At 48.0% G+C, this 24,063-nt stretch overlaps 1 protein-coding gene across 1 annotated transcript in view; it reads left to right on the top strand.

The window, feature by feature from the left end:
* Positions 1 to 19,137, top strand: part of LAMA1 (laminin subunit alpha 1) — a 167,227-nt gene extending 148,090 nt beyond the window's left edge. Inside the window, exons 58-63 of the mRNA XM_083187610.1 lie at positions 9,215 to 9,404; positions 12,153 to 12,311; positions 13,820 to 13,973; positions 15,120 to 15,253; positions 16,161 to 16,383; positions 18,505 to 19,137. Coding sequence (XP_083043736.1) covers positions 9,215 to 9,404; positions 12,153 to 12,311; positions 13,820 to 13,973; positions 15,120 to 15,253; positions 16,161 to 16,383; positions 18,505 to 18,665 — 1,021 coding nt within the window. The 3' untranslated portion in view covers positions 18,666 to 19,137. The remainder of the gene's footprint in view (positions 1 to 9,214; positions 9,405 to 12,152; positions 12,312 to 13,819; positions 13,974 to 15,119; positions 15,254 to 16,160; positions 16,384 to 18,504) is intronic.
* The last annotated feature ends 4,926 nt before the right edge of the window (positions 19,138 to 24,063 follow it).

Below are 24,063 nucleotides of genomic sequence, written 5' to 3'. Positions count from 1 at the left end.
TCTGGGCAGCAGGGATGCGGGCAGCGGGGTCCGTGCAGCACTGGGGAGGCAGTGGGGTCCCTGCGGCAGATGGGCAGTCAGCGGTGAGGTCCCTGTGGTGGATGGGAACTAGTAGCGCTACCCTGTACCCCTGTCGCCCAGTGCTTAATTTGTCCCTGGCCGGGATGCAAGTGATAACTGGCTAGTGTTGACTGCCATGAAAGCAGAGAGGGGAAGAATATTATGTCTATCATATGCATGGTGGATTTGGGGAAATGCTTATGTGATAGGACCCAATCACGGGTAGGTGTATGTGGCCGGTACCTGAGACTCCGGACTCCTCGTCTGGCACTGCTCTGCTGGGTCTTGCCGACTTCACTCGCCTGCAGTTCGGAGGGTGGAGGGACAAAGCTCCCCGGGGAAAAGCAATACCTCAAAACAACCCCACAAATCGGTCAGCACTCGCTAGGGCGGTGATCAGAATATTTTATTTATATTGCTATGAAGTGCAAAATCACCGCTATCACAGAGGAATTTATCGATGTAATAACAATAAAACAGAAGATCAATAACAGGTACACAATCTGTACACTACAGTTGTCAAGTATTGCTAGAGTAATAGGAAATGTTCTACAGTAGAAATATTGTGCGCAATGGGGCCAACTATAATACCCATAGGCCACAACTCACACAATACTTTGTTTCAACAATACCGCCAGCAATCTGTGCGCGGCGGAACGTGAGGATCCCACATAAAAGAAAACAAGGGTTTGCAAATCAATTTCTATAAAACTGTAACACTGTACACTAGCACAAACAATAACAGAGGTCCATAGGTCAAAAGATACTGAGTCCCTGAACTGCGCAGTTCATTAAAGTAGTAGGGTACCCGTTGGCCTAGGTGCACCGTGGATAAGTCAAAAACTAATAGGGGTCCTGTGATCCACAACAGAAAGTCCCTGGAACACTGGAGGCTTAACTTTCCATTAAAACAAGGTCCTAGGAAAACACTCTGTCTCTCTCACTGTAGGGTGGCCAGGCTCTTACTTAAATGTCCCGCTGGTGTGTGTGTGGGTATCTTCACGTGAGGAAAGGGGCAATGCGTCACTACACGGCAGTGCAGGCCTAGGTAGAAAGGGGCTCCGGATGGGGGGAGCGGCCCTGGGCAGGCGGTTTCTTGGGTAGCCTTGGGGCACTGATACACAGTTCCTGGGGCAGGATAGGGCGCTGATACACAGTTCCTGGGGCAGGATAGGGCACTGATACACAGTTCCTGGGGCAGGATAGGGCACCCGGCAGAGCCTGTGAGTATAGTGGCTGTACTTTTAGCAGGGACGCTGCCCAAGGGGTCAGGGATCGCTGTGGGGCACCAGGTACCTGAGTTCTCTTACAGGATGCCAGCGCCTGCTGGTCGCGATGCTGCAGTTCCTGGGCGTCTTCAGTGCTGGCCATGGACCCTGCGGCTGTGCTCGGTGCTGGGCGGCGTGCTGCTGCGATTCTCCCACGCTGTCAGGTCCTGTCAATCACCGCCGGCGTCCTCTGCAGTCGGACACGCGCCGCTCTCGCTCTCTCTCCTCTCTGCGTTGCCGGCTAGCTGTCACGATGCCGCACCTCCGTCCTGCTTCAGCTTCACTGCGCTCCGGGTAGGTACGTCTCAGCCTCCCGCTCTGCTGTCGCGCTCTCCACGTGGAGACCCCTTCTGCCTCGATCTCCTCTCCGACCCCTCCTTCCTCGCACTCCGCTCCTCCTTTCTTCCAGCCCCGCGCCACTTGTAACATTATCTTCTGCCTGGCAACAGGCTAGGCCGGCCCCCGCCATCTCGCGCCCTGCTGAGCCACCAATCAAAGTGGTCCCTCGTTCAAATGGGCTACTGCTGAGCCCCGAGTCCCTGGCCACCATTTTGATAAAGGGCAGGCTGCCCATCCATGGCGTTCCGGGGCATAAGGTACCCCAATTCTAGAGTGCCACACGCTCCCCCGCTTGAAGAATGCCAGTCCGCGGGCATTATAGCGGAGGTCTAATAGTCTCCGGGCCACTGAACAGCACGTTCAGTACCACAAATGTCTATGGCAGGGTGAACAACTGTACATTCACATGGAAACAGTCCGAACACATAAAAAAAAAAAACTTTCAATGACCGATAAAGATAGGCACTTTACTGTCTATACCTCTGACTTGCGTGTCCAGATCGCGGGCTGAGGTACCTCCGGGGAACCGTGGTCCGGCACCGGTGAGTGCTCTTCTGCTACAGGGGGGCTAGCCACCGGCGCAGGGGGCTCCCGTGGAAGGAAAGGTACTGGAGCACTCATGAAAACTAACAGATCAGTAGGGCTATCCCAAGGCATGCCCCCCCAGGTTCCCTGCCCCTCCACCTCAGGCGAGACTCTTGATGCTGTTGGGACTTCGGCAGTGCAGAGTTTGAGCTGTTCCCTTGACACTACGCTGATGGGCCCCTCGGGGGTCTTCCGGATCTCGTAGGTGTGGCGGTCATCCGTGGGGGTTCTCACGATGGTGTACGGTTCCGCTTCCCACATGGCGTCCAGTTTGCTCGAACGGTGGTTCCGCTTCTTCCACACAGGGTCTCCCACCTTCAGTGATACGGGTCGATTGCCAGAGTTGTAATCCCTACTTTGCCGGCGCTGGGCGCCCTCCATTCGTTGTGTAACGATTTCTCGAGCGGCATCAATCCTCTGCTGATGTTCACAGACCCAGTTGGTCTGAGGCCGGATTGGGGGGCCCTCCATCGGGGATAGTTCCAAATCTTGTGGAAGCCGGCCCTTACGGCCAAACATTAGGTAGTACGGAGTGAAGCCGGTGGAGCAATGTTCGGCGTTATTATAGAGGTACGCCAGTTCTGGAAGCAAGGTCGGCCACTTATTTCGATCTTCAGCGGACAGGCTGCGGAGCATGCCGATGATGGTCTGGTTAGCTCGTTCGCAGAGTCCGTTCCCCTGGGGGTGGTAAGCTGTCGTCCGGATCTTTCGGCAGCCGTAGTAGGAGCATAGCTCGTGGAAGAGTTGGGACTCGAAGGCGGGCCCCTGGTCCGTGAGAATGCAGTCGGGGTAGCCATAGGGTCGGGCGAAATGCTTGAGGAATTGCTCCGCGGTGGTCCTGGCGGTGAGATCTCGGACTGGAACGACCACCAGGAATTTACTGTAGTGGTCGGTGATGGTCAAGGCATATTGATGGCCACTGGAGCTGGGTTTGAGCTTGACGTGGTCGAGGGCCACGATCTGTAACGGGCGTTGGGTGGTGATGGAGTGCAAGGGGTCCCTCTGGGAAGCGTCAGGGGACCTCTTTAAGCTGCAGGGGATGCAGTCTCGGCACCATGCCTCCACATCCTCCCGCATACCCACCCAGAAATATCGGGTGCGCAGTATGGCTTCAGTCTTCTGCACCCCGAAATGGCCGGACTTGTCGTGGTATGCGGTCAGGAGCACTGGGGCCTGTCTTCTGGGGACAATTATTTGAACCACGGGGTGGTGCGTGCCGGGATCTACGCTGTCCCGAATCAGGATACCTTCCTCTTCACGAAATCTGTCGCGGTGCCTCAGCAGTTTCACAAGCTCAGGGTCAGCGTCTTTGCGTTGGTGCCTGTCTAGCTGACGGCGTTGGCGTAGTAGCACCAGGAGCTCTTTCAATACTGGGTCTTGGCGTTGAATCTTCCCCCAGTCGACTGTAGGGGTGTCTAGCAGCCCACCTCTCTGGAGACGTGGCTCTGTGACGGACAGGGGGTCGGAGGTGACCACGTTCCTTGTTTTGTACGTCCCGAAGGAGGGCATCTCCACCTCTTCGCTCGGGTCCCCTTCCTCTTCAGGGGCGTCGATGATAGGCAATCTGGAGAGAGCATCGGCATTAGCGTTGGCCTTGCCGCTGCGGTAATTTGTCGTATACCTGTAGTTAGCGAGGCGCGACATCCACCGCTGTTCCAGGGCCCCAAGTTTGGCATTTTGCAAGTGGACTAGCGGGTTGTTGTCAGTCATGACCACAAACGGGGTGGCAGCGAGGTAGTGCTTGAATTTTTCCGTCACGGCTCACACCAGGGCAAGCATCTCTAGCTTGAAAGCACTATAGTTTTCACAGTTCCTTTCGGTCTTGCGAAGGCCTCTGCTGGCATATGCTATTACACGTTCACGCCCATTCTGGGTCTGGGAGAGCACAGCACCGAGCCCGCGGTTGCTGGCATCCGTGTAAAGCTGAAACGGCTTGTCGTAATCGGGGTAGGCCAATAATGGGGCGTCTATCAGGGATCTTTTCAGTTGGTCGAAAGCCTGCTGCTGGTCTTCTCCCCAGGCGACGGAGGCCGACCCCCTTCGTTCCTGGCCCGACTGGCCTCTCAACAACTCATGCAGGGGGGACGCTACCTTTGCAAAATTCTCAATGAATCTTCGGTAGTAGCCCACGAACCCCAGGTAACTGCGGACCTCCCTGACGGTCTTGGGCGCTGGCCAGTCTTTGACGACAGTGATTTTCTCTGGATCGGGCATCACGCCTTCCGCGCTAACAACATGTCCGAGGTACTGTACTCTGGGCTTTAGCAGGTGACATTTGCTGGGCTTCAGCTTCAAACCGCTCTGTATCAGTCGTTTGAAGACCTCGTCCAGGTGCCGCAGGTGGTCGTCATAGCTCTTTGAGAAGATTATCACGTCGTCTAGATAGAGGAGCACCATCTCAAAGTTGTGCTGCCCAAGGCAGTGCTCCATCACACGCTGGAACGTGGCAGGGGCGTTACAGAGTCCGAAGGGCATCCTGTCGAACTCGAACAGGCCCATTGGCGTCGTGAAGGCCGTCTTCTCTCTATCTTCTGGGGCCATCTGGACCTGCCAGTACCCGCTGGTCAGGTCAAGGGTCGAGAAGTATTCCGCTGTTTTCAGGGCCGTGAGCGATTCCTCGATCCTAGGGAGCGGGTAGGCGTCCTTGTGTGTTATGGCGTTCAGTTTGCGGTAATCCACGCAGAAGCGTAGACTACCGTCCTTCTTTTTGACGATCACAAGGGGGGCCGCCCAGGGGCTATGGCTTTCTTTGATGACACCAGCCTCCTTCATTTCGGTGATCATGTTCCGGACGGGCTGGTACATGGCTGGTGGGAGGGGTCAGTGCCTTTCTTTGACCGGGGGAGCTGATCCTGTAGGGATATGGTGGTATACCTTTTCGGCTTTGCCGAAGTCGCTCGGGTGTTGACTGAACGCGGCAGCATTCCGTTCCACAACGCGGAGGACCCCCTCTCGCTTGTCGGCCGGAGTGTCCCCATCTCCGATCTGTATGGCTGCGTGCCAGGGGGGTTCGCTGTCGTCCCTCTCTCCTTCCATCACCCCTTGTTGAGCCGCCGTGGCGCTTTGCCCCAAGATGTCCTGGAAGTCCACCCAGCTAATCCTGGCCACTTGACAGTACTTGTATAGTTTGACTATGGGTGTGGATTCAGCAGCCTCACGGGTACTCTCCCTTGGACCACCTTCGCCAGGGTTCTGGCAACCGCGAATGGCTGTCGACCGTCGGAATCGCAGGGTTCTACCAGGGCTTCGTAGTCCCTGCCTCCTGGGCCCGTCCTGGCCTTGCACCAGACGACTTGCTCTGAGTTTGGTCGCAGGAGAATCGGGCGGCGGTCTGCGATTCGGGCCTTTCCCACTTCTCCTTGTTCGTTGATGAACTTCTGCTGACCCGTGATCAGTCGCACTGTTTGCTGCAAAGCCTTCCTCTCTTGGGGGGGGGGCTGTTCTCATTTCCCACCGTAATGCTTCTACTACTTCACCCGGGCAATTTCTTAGCACGTTCATGCCCAGTATTACCGGCGGTAGGTATTCATTGGAGTTAGTGGTGACTAGGAACCCCTGTTGGTCCAGGGTGGCTTTTTCCACTTGTACATCCGTTTCAAAATATCCTTGGAAGGTGATGGGCTGGCCGTTGCTGGCTAGTAGGTGTAACCAGGTTGCGGGGGGAGACACGATGTCTTTCTGTGCCCAGTGCTGTAGGAAGTCTGCGATCCTGATGGTGGACACCTGTGACCCTGTGTCCAACAGGGCTGTCAGCTGTACCCCGTTCACCCTGATGCTCAGGTGGGGGCACTCCCCGACGTACCGGGGCCACCATTCTGCTGGTGGTGCCGGACCGGTTAGTGAATCTCTTCCCGAGGGTCGGTCCCTTGCCTCGGGGTCCCCTCGTTTAAAGTCGTTTCTGGGCAATTTCTCTCAATGTGTCCACTCAGCCGGCACCTTCGGCAGATTGGTCGCCCCTGCTGGTCGAATTGATCAGATGATCTTCGGCCGGACTCGCGGGTGACTTCCCATCTTGGGCGATTCCTCGGGCCACGGTCTTGCCGCCATTCCCCTTGTCGACTTCTGCCTTGGTTTCTGTCTAAGTCTTCTATTTTTTTCGACATTCGCGTCACATTATTCGTTAGTTCGGACATCTGGCGAGTCAGCACTTCGAGCGGGCTTGGTTCCGCGGGGGCTTGTGCCTGTTGGGTAACGGCCCTGTTCGGGTATAGGGTGTCTGTGATTTGCCCTTTTGGGGCCTGGTAGCAGGCTTCTCCTTCCGTCGAGTCCTCATCTTCATCCCGGCCACTCTGGTTCATGCCCAGGATCTGTAGGGCGGTCTCTTTAAATTTGGCGAAGGAGCTGTCCGGTTGTTGCCGTCTCCACATGCGCAATTGCGACTTGACTGCCTCCTCTCTCGCTCCTTTGATGAAGAGGTTGGTCAATGTTTCATCCACCAGTTCCTTCGGTGTCTTTTCCCTCAGCTGTATGGCCTTCATGGCTTCCTGTAAGCTTAGCGCGTATTCCCGCAGAGGCTCGTTCGGTCGCTGCTTTCAGGCGGCTCTTCAAATCGGCTATCGTCTTTGATTCAAAGATCTCCCGCAGTTTTTCAAAGATTTGTTCTGCCGTTTCTTTTTCGTTGGCCTCCCACGTCCTTACTTCCCGTAGCGCTGGGCCTCTCAGTTGCCCCACCAATATTTCTACCGCTTGTTTGTTGCCGAGCCGGTACAGCTGCGTCATGGAAAGTATCCGGTTTTTGAATTCCTTCAGCGTGTGCGTCCCTGGGGTGTTGTTTCCCGAGTACGTCGGTACCCAGGGTGCGCCAAAGTAGTATGGCATGGTGATTGGTGCCGCTGGATTTCCTTCCCCAGGTGATGCAGGAAGTCGTCTCCTCCTTCTGGTTGATGTGGGCGCCTCCGATTGGTCCGAGTCCGACATCATTGAATCCTGTTCGCGGACGCCAAGTGTGATAGGACCCAATCACGGGTAGGTGTATGTGGCCGGTACCTGAGACTCCGGACTCCTCGTCTGGCACTGCTCTGCTGGGTCTTGCCGACTTCACTCGCCTGCAGTTCGGAGGGTGGAGGGACAAAGCTCCCCGGGGAAAAGCAATACCTCAAAACAACCCCACAAATCGGTCAGCACTCGCTAGGGCGGTGATCAGAATATTTTATTTATATTGCTATGAAGTGCAAAATCACCGCTATCACAGAGGAATTTATCGATGTAATAACAATAAAACAGAAGATCAATAACAGGTACACAATCTGTACACTACAGTTGTCAAGTATTGCTAGAGTAATAGGAAATGTTCTACAGTAGAAATATTGTGCGCAATGGGGCCAACTATAATACCCGTAGGCCACAACTCACACAATACTTTGTTTCAACAGTACCGCCAGCAATCTGTGCGCGGCGGAACGTGAGGATCCCACATAAAAGAAAACAAGGGTTTGCAAATCAATTTCTATAAAACTGTAACACTGTACACTAGCACAAACAATAACAGAGGTCCATAGGTCAAAAGATACTGAGTCCCTGAACTGCGCAGTTCATTAAAGTAGTAGGGTACCCGTTGGCCTAGGTGCACCGTGGATAAGTCAAAAACTAATAGGGGTCCTGTGATCCACAACAGAAAGTCCCTGGAACACTGGAGGCTTAACTTTCCATTAAAACAAGGTCCTAGGAAAACACTCTGTCTCTCTCACTGTAGGGTGGCCAGGCTCTTACTTAAATGTCCCGCTGGTGTGTGTGTGGGTATCTTCACGTGAGGAAAGGGGCAATGCGTCACTACACGGCAGTGCAGGCCTAGGTAGAAAGGGGCTCCGGATGGGGGGAGCGGCCCTGGGCAGGCGGTTTCTTGGGTAGCCTTGGGGCACTGATACACAGTTCCTGGGGCAGGATAGGGCGCTGATACACAGTTCCTGGGGCAGGATAGGGCACTGATACACAGTTCCTGGGGCAGGATAGGGCACCCGGCAGAGCCTGTGAGTATAGTGGCTGTACTTTTAGCAGGGACGCTGCCCAAGGGGTCAGGGATCGCTGTGGGGCACCAGGTACCTGAGTTCTCTTACAGGATGCCAGCGCCTGCTGGTCGCGATGCTGCAGTTCCTGGGCGTCTTCAGTGCTGGCGATGGACCCTGCGGCTGTGCTCGGTGCTGGGCGGCGTGCTGCTGCGATTCTCCCACGCTGTCAGGTCCTGTCAATCACCGCCGGCGTCCTCTGCAGTCGGACACGCGCCGCTCTCGCTCTCTCTCCTCTCTGCGTTGCCGGCTAGCTGTCACGATGTCGCACCTCCGTCCTGCTTCAGCTTCACTGCGCTCCGGGTAGGTACGTCTCAGCCTCCCGCTCTGCTGTCGCGCTCTCCACGTGGAGACCCCTTCTGCCTCGATCTCCTCTCCGACCCCTCCTTCCTCGCACTCCGCTCCTCCTTTCTTCCAGCCCCGCGCCACTTGTAACATTATCTTCTGCCTGGCAACAGGCTAGGCCGGCCCCCGCCATCTCGCGCCCTGCTGAGCCACCAATCAAAGTGGTCCCTCGTTCAAATGGGCTACTGCTGAGCCCCGAGTCCCTGGCCACCATTTTGATAAAGGGCAGGCTGCCCATCCATGGCGTTCCGGGGCATAAGGTACCCCAATTCTAGAGTGCCACACTTACATTTACCAGAAACCATATTTCTCTAGGAATATTGTTTGGGAGATTTTGTAGGAAGATTGCACGTTAATATATCAAGCCTACATTTTATTCCATCTGCTCTTCCCAGCTTTATATCTAGTTGTTGCTAACCTTGACACTACAGATATTTTTAAACTACACATCCCAGCATGCTCTGCTTCAGTTTTGCTATTTTGGCCATGCTAAATCTGATGCAGAGCATGCTGGGATGTGTAGTTCAACAAAGCAGATGATGTTTCTCAAAAGACAGGAGCAAGCATGTAATAAATCCCCACACAAAATGCGTGTAATAATGATGTCTCTCCTAGGCTATCTGTCCAGCTGACCCTGAGGACATTTGCCACCAGCGGTCTCATCTACTACATGGCTCACCAGAACCAGGTGGACTATGCTGCACTTCAGCTACATGAAGGGAAACTGCATTTCTTGTTTGATATGGGGAAGGGGCGGACTGAGACCGTCCATCCGGCTGTTATCAGTGATGGCAAATGGCACACGGTATGTAACACACACTGCTATTCTGATTGGCAAGCACTAAGCTGTGACACTTACATGTGTCTGACTCATTAATGCTCACATTCTCAAGTATTTATAGCATTTACATTCTACAACTGGGAATTCTGTTAATATTTGCTATTAAAGTTAATTAGAAATGTATATTAAGTAATGACACTCATGTTCCGTTTATCTCATTACTGCAATATTTGCAGATGAACCGGTTCTGCCCTCTTAAGCATTGCTTCCACGTGTAAAGGGAAATAAAAAGTATCAATAATTTATGTCATGTTAAAACATTGATTTAAGCGCATGTTTCATATATCCTAAGGGCATACTATGTCTTCCTATGGGCTTATAGATTAACTGTGAATGGAAAGAGTATTTATTTGGGTTAAAAAAAAGTCAGAGAATATTTAGCATCCAAACTCTATGGTTGCAGGTAACTTGCTACTCTATGCTAGCATATGCTACGTCATTACATTACACTGGAATAAGCGGTACTTCCTCATCTTTGTAGCCACCGCTACGCCAGTTACGTTAGCCGCTACTTAGCAGCACCATTGTTCCCTTGCAAGCTTGCTTCACTCGCCACGATTCGAACTTGGTGGCTTGCTCCACTTCGCTCGTCTCAACTTTACGAAAGGTAATATATGGTGGCGTGGACCTAGAGTGGTGGCGTGGACCCAGGGTGGTGGTGCGTAAAGATCAGTGCGTAAGTTCAGTAGCATAAGTGGTGGCCGCAAAGATCAGGAACTACCGGATAAACTGCTGTTTGCTATGTGACAGTAGGATCTTAATTAGCAGTACCAGCTTAATTCAGTCCTCTGAATAGGATTCATGTGCAGTCATAGCCAGTAATGTGTCCAATATTACTATATGCAAGACTATGGGGTACGTTTGATTTTACCATTTTGTTAATTGACCAAGGAAATATTAGGGGCCCTTCGTCACACCAATTAGATAAAGACCTACTATATATCAGGGCAACTCCCCTCAACCAGGACAATGGGTGCTCAGATATATCTATACCCTATATTAATCAGATTTTGGAGCAGATTTATTAAGCTAGGTGAAGTGATAAAGTGGCTGGTACTTTATCACCGACCAATCAGCTCCTAACTGTCTGTAACTTAACAGTTAGGAGCAGATAGGCAGGTGAAAAAGTAACAGACACTATCATTTCACCCAGCTTAACCCCTTACCGACCGACGCAGCCTGTTTTTGCCTTCCTGACAGAGGCCTTTTTTTCAAATCTGACATGTATCACTTAAGTGGGGATAACTTTTTTTTGCTTTTACTTATCCCAGTGATTTTGAGATTGTTTTCTCGTGACACATTGTACTTTACGTTAGTGGTAAATTTTGGTCGATACAGTCTGTTTTTTTTGTGAAAAATACCAAAATGTCGTAAAAAAATTGAACATTTTGCAATTTGCAAAATGTTAAATTTTCTGCTTGTGAGACAAATAATCATACCACTCAAAATAGTTAATAACTAACATAGACCATATGTCTACTTTATTATGACATCATTATTTCAACCTGCTTTTAATTTTTTTGGACACTAGGGGGCAGCAGAGTCAAAATTATGCACATAACACAGTAAACGCTGCTTTTGGCTGTTCACGTTTGAACAGCCAATCGCAGCGATCGCTGAGGGAGGGGGGGCATCGGTGCCCCCCCTGGGCAATGAGGGAAGATGTCTGCTGTCAGGGACAGCAGACATCGTCCCTCTGTCACCGCGTCTATAGACGCGGTGACAGTTACAAGTCATGACGTACATTTATGCCATGTGTCGGGAAGTACATCCCGACCATGATGTAAATGTACGTCAAATGTCGGGAAGGGGTTAATATATCTGCAGCTGTTACAGTTACAAGGACATTTATGTAAGTACCCTCTTCTAGTTGTTTCAGCACAAATGCCCCTGATGTCTATTAAGTTAACATGCCAGCAATACAATGTTATGGTAATAATATAGTAGCTGTGCTCTAGGTAATGGAGATGTGTTCATCATGTTTCAGTTTCTGCAGGGCCAGCTTAAGGGGGTGTGGGGGCACTGAGGGCCAAATCTCTTCTCTGAGAGGGCCACCGGCTGCCCGCCACAGATCAGACCTTTATAACTAATCCTATCCACAGCATCGGCAGACGGCTGCTGTGGATAGGATTATCACAGCAGTCACACTCTGACTTGCACTGGCAGTGGCTGTCCATGGACACTGGCCGCATAGGGAAGAAGGGGGCGGGGCACACTGAGGCTGCAGGTTTGTTGTCCAGCATCAAAGACCAACTACTGAAATAATTAAATGTAATTAATAATAAAGCCCACACAGCAACATTTTATAAATGGGAGAAAGACTCTCAGGAGTCTGGACTGCAGGGAACTATTTTGTTTTCATTTAGAATTGAATGAAAGGTGTAAGCAATTAGAATGGGGATGGGGGAGGGGGCACTAGTAAACAATGCACTTGTGAATAAATAAAACAAGAGTGGAAATTGTACACATTGGTGAGGGGGTGCTGGAAAAGACAGCTACTGAATTATACCAACCGGCTGCTCGATAGGTCTGATCAGAAAACATAACTGGGTGGGCAAAGACTAGATTTTAGGGAACACCAATCTTAAGTGCCAGTGCCCTCTAAAGCACTAATTTACCTCTGAATTTCAGGCATGTCCTTTGTAATGGAAACATTTGAACCAGTAGAAATTTGTTTCACATTGTTATGTTTGTCATGTTTTTATTGACCAGATTGCCACTGAATACATCAAAAGAAAAAGCACCATTACGGTAGATGGTCAAGAATCTGCCTCCGTCATTGCACCTGGGGAGAGTAACACTCTGGATGTGGAGGGAAAGTTATACCTGGGCGGGCTGCCTCCAACCTATACAGCTAAGAACATAGGAAATGTAAGTCTGACTTTGATCTGCTAATACATGCACAGAGTAATCCCACTTTCTACATATCCACATTAGCACAACAAAATCATTGGCTTTCCATGCTGCAATTCATATACTATATCAACACGTGCAAGCCCCAGATCCATGTCATTGTCTAGATCAGGGGTGTCAAACTCAAATTCATCGGGGGCCGCATCAGCAGTTTGGTCACCCTCAAAGGGCCGGTTGTATCTGTAGGACTATGTGTCCACTCTTTATTATCATAAATTATTGTCACTGCATTCAATTATTGTATACTCAGCAGTAGCATTTCCCTCCTGCTATTGCTGTGAACTGCAGTGCATTAGGGCACACGCTGCCTGCACAGGGGGGCAGCACTCAGTCTTAGGGCATATGTCCTGCTTATTATCATGGGACACAGCAATTAATGATGGGCTGCAATGTGCCAGTGCACACACACACACATACTGTAGGCAGAGAGTTTGACACTTACCCGCACAGATGCGTCCACTCCAGTCTGAGCTGCTCCACCACCAAGGACACAGCTGCGCTCTCACACAGGCGCATTTCCCCCTCCCTCCTGTGAGTAGCGCTCCTCGCACTATCTATCCAGGAGTGGGGGGCAGCGTGCTCCCGGTCACTATGCAGTGCACTCAGCAGTAAGTGACCTTGAGTGCACAGCAGCAGCAGCACCATTCACCACGACGGACCTGCTCTTTCCTCTCTCTGGCTCCTATACAGCAGGTGGGAGCGGAGATGGGGTTGACGACCGGCGGCACTGCGCTAGAGGGCAGACGTTCTCTGGCTTGTAGGCTGCCGCGCATGCGCTGAAGAGGCAGCTTTCTTGTTTAAAAAAAAATCGAGAATAAAAGGTGAAGGCTGACGGCGGCTGCTCGGGCCACATGAAGAGGTCTGGCGGGCCGGATTTGGTCCGCGGGCCTTGTGTTTGACACCCCTGGTCTAGATTGTCTGTGAGTGAAGAGGGATTACATTTCTGTCAGTATTGATAAATGCACTTTTGAATATAGGCTATATATGTACAGTATGCTACAGTATATTCTTCTTGGAACTGCTTTGTTCCTGCACACCCATGCCCACTTCTTATGATGACTTGCATTGTTCTCAAAGTGATCCTAAATAGTCCTGGAATCCAATTCCTTGTGACTGACCCTTACCCCAGATTTCCAATTCCTTGTGACTGACCCTTACTTCTGGAATCAAATGCCTTGTGACTGACCCTTACCCCATTATCCAATTCCTTGTGACTAACCCTTACCCCAGATTTCCAATTCCTTTTGACTGACCCTTACCGCAGCATACCAATTCCTTGTGACAGACCCTTACCCCCTGTAATCCAATTACTTATGACCTATACCACTGAATACATAACTAAACAGGAGCCATTAGCATGGTTGCAATAACCCCCATAGCTGCACATTTTGGATATTCACCTGATACTGTATCAGTTGGACAACATGTTGAATTAATTTTATTGAATAGAATTTTCTTGTGTTTAGGTGACACACAGCATCCCAGCATGCATCAGCAACGTTACTATTAACAGCAAGCAAGTGGATAAGGAGGGGCCCCTGTCCATACTGGCTGTGAATAAATGTTATACCTCTGCACAAGAGGGAACCTATTTTGATGGGACTGGATTTGCTGCTTTAGGTAAGTTGCACTGAAATCTACCTGAGCGGTTGTACTAATGATCCTCCTGTGGTTTTCTCATTGGCATTGTATAAAATGCCCTTTGCTGTTAGTTGTGTTGTGTTTATGGCAGTATTACACCCAGATTATACCCATGGGAACGAATTAAGCCCTGTTTAATAGATATATGCCACATAAATTAAGTTTCTCTTGCTCATTTTTCTAGCATGTATGGTAGTACAGGATGAAACGCTAAAGGTGCCTATTCACTGAGCCCAAATGAAATAGGCCCAAATCGGCTCAGTTTGATATCCTCTCAGGTCCGATGAATGGTCCCGTGTGCATCGGACCCGAGCGGATGGTCAGACCTTCTGGCCTTCTGACCACTCAACCTCGGACCTTCCTTCCTGTGCGGCGGGCAGAGTGGTTCGGGCAGCTCCTAATGGCGGGCAGTGTGGTCCGTCTGAGAAGCGGTGGCGGCTGGGTGCATGTAGCCGCATTTTGCCGGGCGGAGGGATGCGACTTCTGAATATTTTGAACTGACTGGCCGGATGTTGATTGGCTGAGAGAATTCAGCCAAACCAGCTGGCCGGACCAAACTGCCCGCCCCCCGCTGCCGCAGCTCCCCGGGAGTATTACATGCAATAAATCGCATGCAATTTATTGCATGTAAAAATGGCGCATCAAGTGCCAAATCGCATGTGAGCTTCCTGGGGAGCTGCTTGGGGGGGCTCTCAAGGGCAAACTGGTCTGACTTGTCCTTAGGACAAATCAGACCAGTGTATGCCTTAAGAAGCAGAGCTGCTATATTAGAAGAAGGCTGGTGTAATGGTTAGCATTACTGCCTCAAAGTACTGATGTCATGTGATTAATTCCCACCATGGCCCTAACTGTGTGGAGTTTGCATATTCACCCCATGCTTGCATAGGTTTCTTTCAGGTACTTAGGTGGTTATTTGGCTCCCAGCATGTGCTAAGGGAATATAGATTGTAAGCTCTACTGGGGCAGGGACTGATGTGAATGTTCAAATATTCTCTGTAATGCTCTGCGGGATATGTGTGCGCTATATAAATAATAATAATAATAATAATAAGTGCAATGGAAGCATGGGTGCTGTTTTTGCATTGTAACTAATACAATGATGTGTGCTTTTTACACTTTCTCTAGTGAAAGAGGGTTACAAAGTACGATCAGATCTGAATATAACGCTAGAATTCCGCACTACTGCCAAGAGCGGGGTTCTCCTAGGAATAAGTAGTGCTAAGGTGGATGCAATTGGCCTGGAGATAGTAAATGGCAGGGTAAGTTATTTATTTTCTCTACTGCAATTTACACTCAGTAGCCCCACATGTCTCCTATACACTAGACCTGGGGTAGCCAACTCCAGTCTTCGAGAGCTACCAACAGTCAACGGTTTCCAGATTCCTCACAGAATCACAAGTGAAGTAATTAGCTCCACCTGTTGATCATTTAAAATGTGCTAGTGAGTAATGAATGCACCTGTGCAGCAGCTAGGTTGTCTGGAAAATGTGAACCGTTGGTAGCTCTCGAGGACTGGAGTTGGCTACCCCTGCACTAGAGTATACTCTATTTTTCTCTGTTTTGTCTTTCATTTAAATACAAATATGTTCATAGTGGCATATCAAGAAAATATGTGAATGAGAGGCTTCCTTTAATACACTGGGTTGGGATCATTTGGTCTACAGCATGATGGTCGACAGTCATCAGGTTGACACCATTAGGTAGACATGGGAAAAGGCCAACATGGTTCTAGGTTGAAAGGTCATTAGTTCGACAGGTCATTAGTTCGACAGATCGTTAGTTCGACAATGTCTAGGTCGACAGTCAAAAGGTCACCATGGGGTTTTTCACCATTTTTTACCTGAATGTCAACACAGTCGACATGGACACATTTTAAAGTGCACCGCAGTCCCTCGCATCCCTCGCTCGCAATGCGTCGGGCACACTATTTTATTCTCCCACCACGCCCTGGTGTATGGTAGGGCATGGTGGTGTATGGTAGGGCCTTTTCCCATGTTGACCTAATGGTGTCGACCTAATGACTGTCGACCATCGCGCTGTAGACCAAATGACCGCATCCCAATACACTACACTACCAAACACACCAAATAGTGAAGACAATACTTATTAAACATGGCGGCAAAAAGAACTTTGGATATCTACGTTTTCTTTTTTCATGTCTGACAGGTTTTGTTCCATGTAAACAATGGTGCTGGAAGAATAACAGCAATTTACAAGCCAGAAGACGCCAGCGCACTGTGTGATGGGAAGTGGCACCTGGTTCACGCCAATAAGATTAAACATAGGATCGTCCTAACAGTGGATGGGAACACCGTTCTGGCTGAGAGTCCTTATGTCCAGTCAACCTCGGCAGATACAAATAATCCAGTTTTTGTTGGTGGTTATCCAGGTAAGGCCTGTGCTAGGTGTGTAGTATTGTCCACATACTGTGGTGCAATTGGGGAAGTGTCAGATATGTGAGGAAATAAGTGTATATGTGCTTGGCCCAGCAGCAGCAGCAGCGAGCAGCTCCAACTCATTGTGTGAAATTGTGAAACGATGACTTCTCAAATTTCATTGTTTGACCAGGTTATACTGAGCCCATCTGGACACAGGGATTATTATCCATTCTGAAGACATGAGTTAGCCATGCACAAACAGGTCCTTCTGTATAGTCTGAGTGCTATTTCCAGCTTGGCAACACTAAGTGGATAAGCCGGTCACCTGTGTGGCTGACAGGTGACTACACACATGGGATAATGATGGTTGTCTTCCCACTACAGTACTGGGTATATGCAGTAATAATCTGACCTTTTCCAGTTTCTCTTGGGAATTACACACTTTGGACCACAGATTAGAATGCAGCAACTGGCCAGTGTGGGTAGCGGGAGCGCGCAGCTGGCGATTTATCACCAGCTGCGCATCAAATCACTGGCAATATGGTCACTCAGCGACCATATTCCCAGCGATTTTACATGAAATTGCACCCGTGTGTACTCACCTTAAGAACAGCTCAGACTATTTCACATTTTATATTTGTAGAATTACAGTATTTATTAATATTTTGCTTCTGTTTTGTTTAGTGATGTTTTTAATTTATTTGTTTAGTATTGAAATAAGCACTGATAATTATTAATCTGTTTTATACGGCTTCAAACATAGATACTGGGGCAAATGTATTAAACCTGGTGGAGTGATAAAGGGGAATGTAATAATGTAGCAGCCAGTCCTGTCATTTTTCAAACCCAGCCTGTAACTTCACATTTAGTAGCTGAATGACTGGTGCGTTATCACCTTCCGCTTCATGCACATTAATGACATATTTGTATATTATTGGTTTATCCTGTAAATGACAAAACCAGCGACATCTGCAGCAGCTGCATTGATATTTCCCGGCTATTCCTTCCCCTCAGACATCACTGTTCTGCGAATCGCTGCCTGGCTGCTGATCCTGTGCACTGCATAGCTTTCATTTGACTTTTCTTGGGATCATTTTAACTAACAAACTAATTCATCTTAAGCATATTAAAATCATTTCCCTGGGCACAGACAGTGGCATGTCTGATGTTCTACTCAGATAAATGACCTCGGTGAACTTGCCTTGATCAGAGCAGATCTGGAACTTGCTGTAACCACAGAGAAGAAAGGATGAATCACTAATGACACTGTTCAGCTCCGTGTTCTTAGCCTGAGCTCCCCCTCTGCCAAGTAGCCCATACTTGTAATGTATAGTCAGCTTCGTAAGATGCAGCTAACTACACTGCTGAATGAATCTGATTATAACATTTCTACACCTTATATGACATTAAATCCTCTGGCAGTTTCTTTAAGTAATTCAAGACTACTGTCAAAGACATGTTGAGTCAGTAGAAGGCCTGTGTCCAAATTTTTCATGTGCCACTGCCATGCTTGAAACCACAGCGCCAGTATGTGTAGAATGGATAGCAATGCACCGTGCCATAATTCCAAAGATATCATCGGAGAGAATAATTGCAATGAGTGCAGGATGTGCAATTTGAGCCCCCCTTGACTCAGGGGATTGGTGGCATTGCGTACCCCGCACTCATTTTATACATGAAACTGAAAACTGTCATGGCTGCTTTGCTGGTCATGGGTTGGAACAAAGTAGTCAATAGGTGAACAGCAATATCTATATCTGTCAATTGTTCAAGAGATTGTCCATTCATATGTGGTACAGTATATGTATTATTACCGTATGTATATAAAGCACCAGCATATTATATAGGTGACTCAATTTACTGTGCAATAGAATCTATTTGTGATGTAAACGTTTCTTCTCGTTATACTTTATTTTGTGTGTGTATATATATATATATGCATACATTTTAGTAACTTTAAATAAATGATGAGGTTTCTAGTTGTTGGCTAACTGAGGGAAGTGGAGTGTGAAGTATGATTGGGCATTGCCTGTCCCTGTGCAAGAACATAGCTGCTTGTAATCTAATTAAAACAAACATCCATTCCAAGGACATTTACAATTGGTTCTTTATTTTTTTTTAATCTTTTGTAGCTGAGGTGAAGCAAAACTGCCTGACCAGCCAGACGTCATTCCGAGGATGCATAAAGAACATGCAGCTGGTGAAGGGGACACAGACAGAAGCCAATGATTTCAGCAAAGCATTTGACATGCGCGGAGTCTTCCCTTATTCTTGTCCAGCACCAGAATTGTAGCAAGACATATTGCTGCATCTAGGCCATGCATGTAGAGAAAAGGTATATTTATGCAAACAGGTGATGGTATGACATGAGATACCGTCAGTACATGCTGTGTGAGGCTGTGTGATTGATTTCCTCACACAGGCTCTGTGATGGAACAACCACATACAATAGCATAGCATTATATGATATTACTGTATACCCAAAGGTGTGTTACAAAGACATTGGAACACATTTCCAACTCAGGAAAAACATTTCACACAATTTCCATTAGCTGTTTAACTGAAAGATGTGTGCACAACAATTACCTCCAGTGCCATAATGTTAGCATTACATTATATTCTTTTACTGCCACCATTCATTTGTTTGCTGGATGACGCAGAATAAGTGACAGTATTTGAATCATTTTGTTTACTGTGAATCATTCTACAACTTCTCAAATGTGTATGATTTTTTTTATTCAATTAAACATCCCAGATTGGTTTTACGTGACTATGTTTTATTTTTGGCAAAACTGGATAAGGTAAAATAGAGGTATTTTACCTGAGTGATGAAGGGGAAGATGTACTCCGTGAGCCTTGGAGTGTGGGGAGAGATACAATACCAACCAGTCAGCTCCTAAATGACGTACATTTGTTCAACTCGTTTATATACACATATTATCAGTAGTATGGCGTTGGCACAGATTCGTTTTCCATCGGGTAGCCATACATGTGTAAGTGGAATGTGTAGGGCATCCTGGATGCCAACAGTCACAGTACCGATCAGAATCCCAACTTTTGGCATCTTAATCGTAAGTATTTAGTAAGTACTGTATGTAGTGAATGGTAGCATAAGACCGGAGTAGGGGTGGGGGGGTTAGGTTTAGGCACTAGGAGGGGGATTTAGGGTTAGGCTGCAGGGAGGGGGGTTATGGTTAGGCTGCAGGGAGGGGGGATAGGATTAGGCTCTTAGAAGGGGTGGTTAGGCTGTGTGCCGATGGGTTAGGTTTCGGCTGATGGGTGTTAGGGTTAGGCACCTGTATTTTGTCTGCTGTCGTCCCCACCGCCTGTCATTCAAATGTATCCTAAGTATTTGTCCAAAGGGTACACCAAGACATCTATCCTGGCATAGAAGAACTCAGCATCAAGCACCTGAATACAGGACAGGACGGCTTGCTGAACATCCCCACCAGTTGCAAATTGCTTTCCTCCCAAGTGCTTCCTCCCAGGTGCTTCTTCAATGGTCTAAAGAGATGGAAATCATTCTGTCCCAGACTGTATGGAGGATGGTCTAGTTAGTATCTCCCAATGGCAATGCCGTAACAACTCATGGTTGCAGTTGGCTGACATCAAACCTGTTTCAGTGATGTGATGTTATCACTGTACACATCTACAAGTTGCCACTGAATTTCAGCTTGGTTTAATGGTGAAGGATATGAAAAAAAAAGAACCACTATATATATGTACATAGGGACCAACACTCAGGTTAGTGTGGTGCCACAGGGACATACTGAACTTCAAATTGAATTCAATTGTATATCCATCTATGGGATATACAGTATCTCCATCTCTGAAGCTGAGGATTGTGTACACAACCGTTTATAAAAGAACAGCGCTTGGTTACTACTCGTTTGTTATATAATATATAATAAGCTTTTACATACATTCCATCTTAGGGAATACTTAAGACAGAGAGTGAGGACTTGGTGGATGGATACAAGACAATAGCAGATCATCTAAATAATTATTTTAGCTTAGTATTTACTACAGAGGGAGAGGGAGATGGGGACAGATCACAGTTGCGTTGCAAGGACATTCGTAAAATAAGGTGGATAAAAGTACATTTACAGGGGAAAAGGTCCTAACATAAATCTCAAAGCTTAAAGTGGATAAATCAATGGGGCCAGGTGGGAAACATCCAAGGTTACTAATATAGCTTATAAATATTCTATAAGCACCATTAACAGATTTAGTCAACCAATCACTAGCGACAGGAGTAAATCCAGAGGACTGGAAAAGAGCGAATATGGTACCACTGCGCAAGGATGAAGCAAGGAAGAAGCCAGTAACTACAGACCAGTGAGCCCTACATCATTAGTAGGGAAAGTAACATAAATCCTAAACCTTACATCCAAAGCAGCATGGATCATACCAATGAAATCAAACTGTGTGTAGCTTATCTAGACTTAAGTAAGGCATTTGACATGGTACTAAATCACAGACTGCTAAATAAAATGAAAAGCGTGGGATTGCATTATACAACAGTTGAATGGATAAGAACCTGGTTGCAGGAAAGAAAACAGACAATTGTAGTAAATGGAGTGCATTGTATGAAGGAAAATGTTACCAGTGGAGCACCCCAGGGATCTGTACTTGGTCCAGTCTCTTTCATTTCTTTGTTGGTGACATTGTAAGTGGCAAGCCTTTTTTGCAGATGACCCAAAGATATGCAACATTGTAGATATATACGGGTGTATTCAATGCGGCCAGCGAGGGGGTTAAACAGCGGGGATCACTGAAAACCAGCGATCTACGCAGTTTGAACCCCGTGCCGGCCGCTCACCCTATTCAACGTTCCGGGAGAATCCTTGCTGTCAGAGGACAGTGAGGATTCCCCCAAACAACGAGGCTCGTGGCTAATGCAGGGGGGCCGCTGCATTTAGCCGCGAGCCTCGCTGTTTCAGCGGCCACATACGCCGATTCCCTCGCTCCAAAAACCTAGCGAGGGGGGAAACGGCGTGTAGTTAAATACTGACCCTGCGAGCTGTGACAGCGAGCAGTCAGCACTGCTCGCTGTCACAGCTCGCAGAAAGCATTGAATACACCCCACAGAGGGTAAAACAGACAAAGCAATGTAACAAAGCAAACAGTAGCAGAAAATAGAAGTAATAATGACACTGTCATTAGTACAACCTCATCGAGAATTTTCTGCCCAGTTCTGGTGACCATACTGTATCTCCATAAGAATATAAATACATTGGAGTGTGGATAAAAAAGGGCAAATAAAATGGTGCATGGCCTACACCATAAAGCTTACCAGGAATGACTAAAAGATCTAATACATATTTTGGAGCAGAAAGGGGGGTCATAATAGAAAACTTTAAATATATCAAGGGTTTTAGCAAAGTACAGCAGGTGAACAATCTTTAAAGGAAATGAAGTACTAGAACATGAGGACATACATGGAGACTGGTAGGAGGTAGCTTCAGGGAAAATCGGAAGAAAAATGACATCACAGAAAGTGTATTGGCCAAGTGGGTTAGCCTCCTAGTATCACCTAGTATTTAAAAAGGGTAAAGAAGTGAACTTATAAAATTAAATTAAAATTTCATGTTAGTGATTTGCATGTCTGTCCTTGAATTTAATAAATCAGCTATATATATATATATATATATATATATATATATATATATACAGCCGAATAAAGGGCACACAGGGTCTTCAGATAGGTGAAAGCAAGTGGACTGGTTTATTACACAGTCATAGATATGTCAACGTTTCGGGGTCGCCCCGGGTGCGATCGCACACTGGTGACGTCACCGCTGCTTACAGCGCCGTCTGGCAGGCGCATCACTTCGGCTCCGTCCTGGGGTCACGTGAGGCTGGCTGCTGGGGAGGCAAACAAACAATTAGTGCTATGGCAACAGTGACGTGAATACAAACACATGAGCGGGCTATTGACAACAATGTAAAAAATGCGAACGCATCCATAATACAGCATACATTTACGAGGATGCTAAAAACAACAGTGTGAGCAAAAAACAAATAACAAGTGGTGCGAAATACATTGGATGAGGTGGAATAATGTATGGGAAAAATGGGAGGGGAAATTAAAAACCCTGTACTTCTAGGGGTTGCGGAGGACCCGCAAAGCGTCATGTTATGACAAAAATGCTTAAATAAGCAGCACTAAACGAAGTTGTGCCTCACATGTAACTGGTGCATCAGGAGACTGCGCTGAGGAGCATGAAAGTAGGAAGGCCGTCATGTCAGCACGCAGCAGGAGTCGACCGTGTGTCGATCAGTCATGCAGTAAACTGCATTGCTGTGTCAGACTGATCCACGGGTGAAACGGAGTATTGCATGGGCCTTATAGGAAGGCATGCAGACCCAGGCTGTCATTTAACCCTTTTGGGGCCAGTGTGTCCAACCTGAATATCCACTGACATTCAAGTTGGAGAAGTTTCTTGGCCCGGTCTCCACCCCGGATGGAAGGGGGAACGTGGTCAATGATTTTATAACGCAGCCTCGCCAGGCTGTGTTTGGCCATGGCAAAGTGCCTGGCCACTGGTTGTTGACTTTTGCCAGACACCAAAGCAGCTCTGATGGCACTGCGGTGTTGTGCCATGCGGACTTTGAATTCGCAATCTGTCTTGCCGACATAATTGAGTCCACATGGACATTGGATAATGTACACAACGAACTCTGTAGAACATGTTAGGGGCCATTTAATTTTGAATTTTTTGCCAGTGTACGGGTGAGCCACATCTTTGCAGGCTACCAAGTAGCCGCAAGTGGTGCAGCCCAAACATTTAAAGCAACCAACCCTGTTATTGCGGCTAGGCCGTGCCTGGGTGCTGAAGTTGGTAATTTCTGTTTTAACTAACAGATCTTTAAGGTTAGGGCCACGGGTGTAGCTAGGCATCAGTTTGGTGTCCTTAAAGATGGGTAGATCGGGGTCAGTGCGTACGATGTCCCACCACCTTTTAGCTTTGTGGGTGGTGTTTTGGCTGGTGGTACAGAATTCATTGACCCAGGGAATACTGGGTTGTTTTTGGCTAACTGTTTTTTTGGAAATCAGGTCTTTGCGATTTTGAGCCATGGCTTTAGCTTTGGATTGGAGTAGTTCATTGAGGGGGTACCCACGTTGGAGGAATTTGTCAATCATGATGTCAATTTGGGCGGATGCCTCTGCATAGAGGTCAGCAATCCTGCGGGCTCTTAAAAATTGGGAATAAGGGAGGCTTTTGACAGTGTTGCGGGGATGATAGCTATCATGCCTCAGCACTGTGTTGCGGTCCGTCGGTTTGACATATAGCGTAGTATGCAGTGTGTCATTGCTGATTGAAATGGCCAAGTCCAAGAACGGGATCGAAGTGGTACTGGTGGACAGCGTTAATTTAATGGGATGATGGGAATTGTTCTGCTCAGCTACAAACTCCTCCAGTGGGCTAGCAGGACCTTGCCATAAGATGAAGAGATCATCTATATAGCGTTTGTATGTGTTAATTTGGGTGTTAATTGCTGGGTTGTTAAGGAGCTGGTTCTTCTCCCACTACCACATGTAGGCATTAGCTAGGGATGGAGCTACCGGGGATCCCATGGCACACCCCGTTTTTTGTAAATAATAGCCTCCGTCGAAGTAAAAGTAATTATGGGCTAGGGTGTAGCTCAATAAATTGCTAAAAAAATTAATCGTGGGGCATTGGTAC

This window comes from Crinia signifera, chromosome 5 (genome assembly GCF_055691185.1).
Source record: "Crinia signifera chromosome 5, ASM5569118v1, whole genome shotgun sequence".
In the NCBI taxonomy this organism is placed as follows: domain Eukaryota; kingdom Metazoa; phylum Chordata; class Amphibia; order Anura; family Myobatrachidae; genus Crinia; species Crinia signifera.
This window is presented reverse-complemented; position numbering and strand designations above follow the sequence as displayed.